The 8,424-nt window shown below is 34.3% G+C and overlaps 1 protein-coding gene across 1 annotated transcript; it reads right to left on the bottom strand.

Moving 5' to 3' along the window:
• Window positions 1–700: 700 nt before the first annotated feature.
• On the bottom strand, window positions 701–7,595 carry LOC124362869 (protein transport protein SEC24-like). The gene is made up of 2 exons (XM_046817736.1): window positions 7,519–7,595; window positions 701–1,940 (listed from the first exon to the last, which is right to left on the bottom strand). The coding sequence occupies exons 1-2, from the start codon at window positions 7,534–7,536 to the stop codon at window positions 1,098–1,100; spliced, it is 861 nt and encodes a 286-aa protein (XP_046673692.1). The 5' UTR covers window positions 7,537–7,595; the 3' UTR covers window positions 701–1,097.
• Between the last annotated feature and the right edge of the window lie 829 nt (window positions 7,596–8,424).

The raw sequence follows: 8,424 nt of genomic DNA, 5'->3' as shown, positions 1-8,424 counted from the left end.
ACACACACACACAAATATATATATATATATATATATATATGCTGGTGTAAATAACCTGCCACTAACTATACCTGAGGCAGAGATCTGATTTAAGATATCAAAATGTAGTATTTTTTTAATCACTAAACTATGGTAATCTTCAAAAAATATCCTGTTACCTTCCTAAACCATCTCATCGCCTAAAACTAGCTTGAAAAATATTTTCATTATTTGATTTTTTGCAGATGAACAATGGTTCGTGCTTTCCAGATTTAAATAGATACGATTAAAACACTAATTTGTAACACCAATTGTGTTCATGTATAAAATACTAAAAATATAGTAAAATAGATATATTCTCAGGTATTATTTTGTAGTCTGTTTTTATACTTAAAACACATATGCCAGTATTACTCAGGTCTACGATTTCCTGTAGTATCCAAGTGATATTAAATCTATAGGCCACCAAGATTTTCGTACTTTTGCGGCATAGTAAAAAACTCTTAGCCATAAAAAATAAAAAATAAACATTTTACAATTCTTTTTTATTTACAATTAAAATATATTTCCTGAAGCATTGATTATTAGTATCTGTGTACTTCATAATCTATTTAAACATCATTATATCCCTTTAGATTGGAGGATTTTCATTGACAACACCTATTAAAATATCTATAGTTGTATGACAAGAAAGGAAAGATAAAAATACATACGAAAAACAACCTCTTAACATCAATTTATTGAGGATACAAATATTTTTTAAGAATACAAAACAATCACATGAAAGTCAGTACGTTCAGGGACTAGCACCATACAGCGACCATAGTATAAGGGGAGTAAAACATTTCATATACTTTTTAAAGTTTAAAAATAAAAAGAAACGTCTATAGTATACAGCTACGAATCGGAACACTGAACAAGAATGAATCTAATGAACATCTACTAATATCTGAATAAATGAAAGAGAACCTTTCAGTCATTTAAGGTTCAAACTAGCGTTACCTAAGAAACCTTTGTACATTCAGTAACATAAATATACTAATAAGTTTATATACAACCTAAATACTTTATGGTAAAGCTTTATACAACAGCAAAACTACACCGTGTGAGTGAGCAAATTATCGCTTGTAGCTGACGGAATACGAGCCACTGTAGAGGTCGATGTTGGTGGCGGGGTGTCCACGGAAGATGCTGGAGTCGACAGGAGCGGGGGCGGGGGCAGGTTGGGACCAGGACCTCTGCCAGTTCTGTCTGGGCTCCTGGTAAGAGGGCTGGTTGTATGTGGGCTGGTCGTCAAAGAAGGATTGGGTGTTGAAGTTAGACCTGCTGTTGTAGGAAGGCTGGCTGTTGTAAGCGGGTTGGCTGTTGTAGGCAGGTTGGCTGTTGTAGGATGGTTGGCTATTGTAGGATGGTTGGCTGTTGTAGGATGGTTGGCTGTTGTAGGATGGTTGGCTATTGTAGGATGGTTGGCTATTGTAGGATGGTTGGCTGTTGTAGGCAGGTTGGCTGACGGCAGGCTGGGTAAACTGTGTGCGGACCGGGGATGAGGAGTACTTAGGGGCACCCTGGTTGTACTTAGGGTCCTTCCAGTAGATGCTGGGGTCCTCGCGGTACTGGCCGTCATCAACACCCTCAGGACCGACATAGTTGTTGCCGTTGGGGTCGGGCAGGGTGGGGGGCGCCACGTTGATGCCGGTTCCTGCAGGCTGGAAGCCCAGCTTGTTCGCTCCGTATTCGATCTCACGCAGGGAACCGCTGTCATCCACGTAGCCATACTTGCCGTACACCTCCCCCGTGGGGTGCTTGGTCTCTATCTTGTAGCTGCCGTCAGCCCCCTCGTACCCGTAGCTGTAGGAGCCGTCCTCGTTCTGCCTGTTGATCTGCTTCAGGATCGGCACCGGTGTGGTGTACTGCTTCTGGACCTGAGCCCATGCCGCCGCCAGGCAGCAAGCTGCTATGATCTGCACAGGATACAGAATATCGTCACACTCAGATTCATATGATTTTCTCACTAAAAAAATTGTAACCATCATTTTTGGTATCCTAAATTCATTGAAACCACAGTATATAACAATTTCAATTATTTTCTAATTGTCAAAGAATGTTGATGGACTGTTTATAAGTACATACTAACGTTTGAAATTGTTTTATACAATTTTATTTTAGCTCTTATATTTATCAATAAAATATAAGAAAATCACAAATTTAAAAATAAAATAAATTATTTGAAATTAGTAAAATCTAATAAAAAACCATTGATCACCACAGACATTAACAGAATAAAATTAGAGGAGCCAAGAGGTTTGAATCTTCAAAGCTGTAAAAGGTGCATCATATACAGTATTGTAACATTCGTTACAACGTTTGACTTAATAGTTGGTATGAGTAAGTCAAATTCCTTCTTTTGTGCTAACAGATATTTTTCTTTTCGTGGAGGTTGAGTGACAAAAGTTGTTCTTAGTTTGAGATTTTTCGTGTTCCTTCAAAAGAAAACAATCACAAATGCTCAATAGCCGTTTACACTGAGGCCATTTTTTATTTTACCTCATCAGAACGATGTAAAACTTTTGCGACCTTTTTTTTGTTACTAGTTGAACTATGGAAGAGTATCTTGTTTTAAAGAATCTACTAACCGGCGTTCAAACGCTTTAAAACTTTTTTTCAATATTTGAATTGGTTATGATGAAAAATCTAAAATTATTTTCACTTTATCGTATTTAAAATGTGTATTTATGAAATTAATTTAAAAAACGTATTGGTCATACCTTTAAAATAAGATGTCTTATATAAATGTACGATAAAAATAAGGTTGTATAAGTTTTAGAAATTTTGCTATTGTTCTTATGGTTTAAAACCCGAGGTCGTTTCACTTCAGTTGGCTTATAAGCGTCTTTTATATTACCGAGACATTTTTTAATTAAAGATTGGTTAAACGTAATAGTGGGTTTCATGCTGTGAGACTTGGTGTGTGTTGGTCTCTTAACTTAATAACCTGTATATAAGGGTACAATCGGTTTTTAGTCAGGACAGGACAGGGGTTTTTTATTTTGTTTTTACTAATAACTCTTTAATAGAACTCCTCTACTGATTGAGGAAGTAAAAAATGTGTTGATTGTCTAACTGGGAATTACAGATATTTAAAATATGTAATTTAAACTCACCAAATAAAAAATGCTGAGGATAAAAATTGTGAATGTTCTATATGAGTTAGGTATTCTGGGAGTGACATATTATTTAATGTTTAATGGTTTAAGGAAACTTTTTTTATGACATATAATTGAAAAAATACGTGTTTTGAAAAAAGTTTACTCGATAAAATTGTTTTGTTTGAATAAAAACACGTAATTCTCTCAAATCATGATTCGTATAAATACTTCCTTAAAATCTTTATCTTCAATAGTTTTTGTTTGGGCTTGACTATGTTCCTAAATTCTGATTCACGTTACTACAATTTTTGTGGAATAATACAATACCTATTTATTCTTTGTTCCGAAAAAAGTATCTTCCGTTAGAGTATCAATAATTTTGTTACAAGAAATACTTGAACCTAAAATTGATTAATTTTTTACCATCACTTCAGCTAAAGATTCAAGTCTTAGTTTTCGCAAAGTTGACTCTACGATAGTCATACAAAACTTTGTCAATATGGTTAATGTATGAGAATTAGGTCTAATCATATTGGGCTAAATAAAAAATACGGGGCATATGATATATTCATTTTACTTTTAATTACAAAACTTATCAGTGTAAACTTAGTTTAATGTTCGGATGAAATGTTGACAGATGCCAATTATTTGATTCTTCGATTTACTAATTTCATCTGCCAATAAACATACCTTTTATTACTATGCCATTTATGTTTAAGTGTTTTAGTGAATATGGCAAATAAAAATATTCGATGAATAATTGATCTACATCATAAATCCCTGAGTTAAAAATCTCTGACTTTACAACTCATAAAAACCCCACCAAAATTGCAAATTGCGAGGAAGAACGAGCCAAAACTGGTAAATACTGAGAAGTAATGCAATAAAAACTGGCAGTCGTAAATTACAGTTTAAGTCACGTCCTTGCAGCGCTCTTGAATTGATCTGGTTTGTTTTTAAGATGATATCGCGGTCGGGGCCGGACAAAGACTGACCGAGTGCTCCCGCCCTGGCGGGAATGTCGTCTGAAGGCCGCCGAGTCTGAGGCTGGGCCGGCCTGAGGTCGCTGCACAACATTTGCCGCCATTAATATTAAATTATCAGTTCCCTGCACAATATCACGTTGTTTGCGAGTCCAGCCTTCTAGAGCAGATGCAGCAGGCCAACTTTGTATGCAGCCAAACTGTTAAATTTAATGTAAAGCTGTGTAAACTATCACAGCAATAACAACTGCTATTATTCATGAAAAATAACTACATGAGACTTGTGTACGACCCTTTCTATTTTTTCCCCTCAAAAAACAGTGATCACAACAGGGGCAATAGTGCCCTTAAGGGGATTGCGTACATCAAAAATAAAAAGATCTCGATTTGAATTATAAATTTACATTTCTTTCCTAATGGTAGTATAAGCAATTTCAAGACATGGAATATATTAAAAATGTCATCCGAAAAATCCACTGTAATTGTGAATTTAGTCAATTTTTTTGTCTTGTGGGAAGACAGTCGGTTCAAATCTAGAAATTCTGGAGCCACTGAGTATTTCACTGTATTATTCACTGAGTATGATCACTCATAATATTTCCAACTCTCTCAACATGTGATGAATAAAATAACAATTATTTCCCGAGATATTGAACAAAGTGAATTTGAGTAAATGTTTGCATACCGAGATCGAAATCAAACCGGGTTGGTGAACAATTTATTACAGAGTATAATGTAAAAAAACATTTGTGTACAGTTGTCACGGTAACGCTAAGTCTTCAAGCAGTGGCCACCTTTAATTGTGGCAAATATTGTAAGATGCCACAAACATCAGATTTATAATTAATGGGATCCGTCCGATAAAATTTTGTAACGATGAAGACATTATAGGAGTACCGTGTTTAAAAACGTAACATAACGTGAAGCTAAAGAATTATTCGAAACAAGGCAATCAGGAGTCAAAAACGCTGAGATGGAGCTTAAGAAAGAATTAGAAATCAAGAACAGTGAGAGTGTAGCCTACTTTCTTAATACGAAAGTACCTTTTCTTAGAAAGTTTTTAAAGTTTGCATTTTAATTCCTACTATTTGATTACTTAAATACAGGCTGCCTACTTAGTATTTAATGATATTCAGCCAAGGTGTTCATTTTTTAAAGAAAAATGATTTTGAAAGAATTTACCAGTGTTGTTCCCTATATTAAAGAGTAGTAAAATAACTAGTTATTTGATGCAAACAATTTTTCTATCAGTTGATGTGCGTTAGCGAAACCTATGACGAGTGGAGGGAAAATATCTTTCCTGTCTGTCGGTCTGCCTCTCCACACGATATCTCGTAGAACCAAATAACCTATGGATTTGAAATTTGGCTGAAGTGTTTTTTTTTATATAAGCAACGTGGAATTCGATGATGGGGAAAATTGCTCCACGGATATGTAGCTGGGCTTTAGCGAAATATTTTTAATTTGTCTTACAAGTAAGAATCATGGCAAGGAGAAAATCGCAGAGTAATTAAATTTGTGGATAATCTGAGTACAATCATAAGGTATTATAACGTGTGACATAGTAACGGCCTGACTATCTGCAAAATGCCTCGAGAAAAATATTCTCTGTAGATATATACATTGATGGTGCATGTTAACCCATGGAATTTGGCTGAGCGTCATTGAAGCCTGACACTCAGTAGGCTTACAGAATTTCTTTTTCTCTGCCTTTCTTCCCGCAGGACTTCTCAATAACTAAATGAGCTATAGACATACTGCATGCAACAACAGCGAAACCTGCTACATGACATGTGGTCCAGTGTACTCTTACCTTGATCCAGAGAGTGTCGGTGTTTTTAAAACACCAATCTCAAAGTTTACTTGTTTCTTAAGATGACGTCAGCAATTTTACTGAAATCTGGCAGTTAATCCAACGCTCTTCAGCATCATACAAATATGGCATTTTTGAAGTGACAATTCTATAAAGGGGGCTGTTGTACAAAAGAATACTTAAGCTAATATCATTCTGGCCAAACTAGGATGCTCGGAGACTGTCATTTCCGGTGTCTTGATGTAAGAGTTTGTCCGGTCAGAGAGTGTGAGTAGGTTGTGTCAAGGTGCGGACCCGCCCTCCCACATACCTGTGGTCTATAATGCCTGACCTTGAGTGTGACCATTGTATGCCTTATTTATACAGTAATTCAAGGTGATTGCCAACGGCATAATTGTTCTATAACTGTAAAACCGGAACAACTGGGCGTGCAGACCTTTGACTTTTAATAGTTTAGTTTTTATCGTTAACACACGTTTAGTTTTAACTATTGTTTTTTTCAAGTACTATTCTGAGTATCCGTTATTCTTAGAATCAATGAAATCGTTCATTATAACACGTAGTTGGTTCCGTGTCTATAAACTTCAAAGATTGTTCACGGTAATAAGTATTTATTATCACCGTAATTAGCTATAAAGAATGGCGGCAACGAGTGGGTATTTCATTATCGTTTTACTCAGGGAAGGAGATCAACTATTATGTAAAAGAAAAACGAAAGTAGGTTGTTCACGGGTCAGTAATTACAAACACGCGAGCTCACTCCACTATTGTGTTGTCTTCCAGGCTTCCGCAATAATTAGTTTGATTTCATCTTTAGTATATCACTGGAGTCAATATAGATGAAATAGTTCTAAAAGTAATTCATAAGTTATTCTTAGAAACCCTTAATAAATACACAATTAATATACTAGTATAAACGAACACTTTATAAAAGTAAAGTAGTTATAACATTTGAGAACAGTTATCATTACTAAAATCTATTCAATATTATGATACAAAGGCTTTAAAAATCTGACTTAAATACTTTTTTTAATTGCAGTTTTGTTTGTGAAAGTTAAAAACTTTTTAATTAATAGTGTTAATATTAGTTTTCCACATTTACATACCACATTTATTTGATATATGATTTCGAAATTTACTTAGTTTTACATAAATAAATGTACCAGAAAAACATAATAATCGTACATTGCTATAATCTATTGGGTCTTAGCAGCTACTAAGAAATTATTGTTGTATATGTAATTTTATAAACTCTCTAAAGTATGATTCGTTAAATTAGTACTCAATTAAAATAATTCAAAATTGTTCCGCTTAATGGCAGTAATTGATAATTGAAAATATAAATAATTTCGTACATGCAATAATTTTAAGTATATATTACAAGATATTATTAAACGTGTTGACATAAAATTACATTGTTAATTCATTGATTACAATATTAACCCTACGGTATGTAACTATTATAATACATTTGAGAAGCGGATACATACAAAAAAAGTTTACTTGGAAACATTCCAAAAAAATAAATAGTTGCAAGCCGACGCTACGGTTGGTAGACAGTGATAGTAATGAGTAATGAGTAAGTAAGGTTACTCACCAAGAGACGTGCCGACATGGTGTGTGGGGCGCGCGGCTGTCGGCCTCTCTTATATAGCTTCGGCCTCGCCACAGAGCACGCTGTCCTCACGTCCTCACCTTGCTACCTCGGTTTCCCCAGCTGTCATTGCAGACGGGCGGTCTACATTTCGACAAATACACGATCAGTTTTGAATTGTTAGTATTTTTTAACCTTAGTGTCACAGTCACTTTAATTTACTCCGTGAGCGGAAAAATTTTGATGTTTAATCGTTTTATGAGGAATTGTGATTATTTAAAGTGGGAAATTTTTGAACCAGCGGCAAATAAAAACATTTAAAGATAAGAAAGAAATTCTTTACAGTATTTACATTAGATATACTTATTTTTAATGGGTTATAAATTAAGGAAATATTATTATTTTTCTTTCTTTACGTAAATACAAAATGTATGAAATAAAATATTTTAAGTAAGTATACTAAATATGTTGTTTGAATTACAATTTGTATAAAACTTTATATACAGAGTTCGTATAAATTAAGAACATTTCATTTTTTCCGGCCATATACAGTATCATTTACATACATATTGTCATACATAATGGTACAAGTCCATATCTTTGTTTTGAACGGTATTTATTTTGGCCTTACTGTAAGATGACCCTAAGTATTACTATCACACAAGTTATCTTTAATTTTTTATGAAAAAATTGCACCACCTTGAGTCCTCCCTTGACCCGAGTGGATAACTGAGGTGTCGACATTACTGTCATAAAATCCATACATTACCACACAAAGCAATAACATTAAACTGACGTTCTGATTTAATACACGACAATGTCGATTTAAATGAATACATCACATTCTTATGAAATATAAAATGGTACGAAGTGTTTTTAAACTTTCAAGGTGATTTAATTGTATAACTA

This window comes from Homalodisca vitripennis, chromosome 5 (assembly GCF_021130785.1).
Source record: "Homalodisca vitripennis isolate AUS2020 chromosome 5, UT_GWSS_2.1, whole genome shotgun sequence".
Lineage (NCBI taxonomy): Eukaryota > Metazoa > Arthropoda > Insecta > Hemiptera > Cicadellidae > Homalodisca > Homalodisca vitripennis.
The sequence above is the reverse complement of the archived record's forward strand: the minus strand, read 5'-3'. Positions and strand labels throughout refer to the sequence as shown.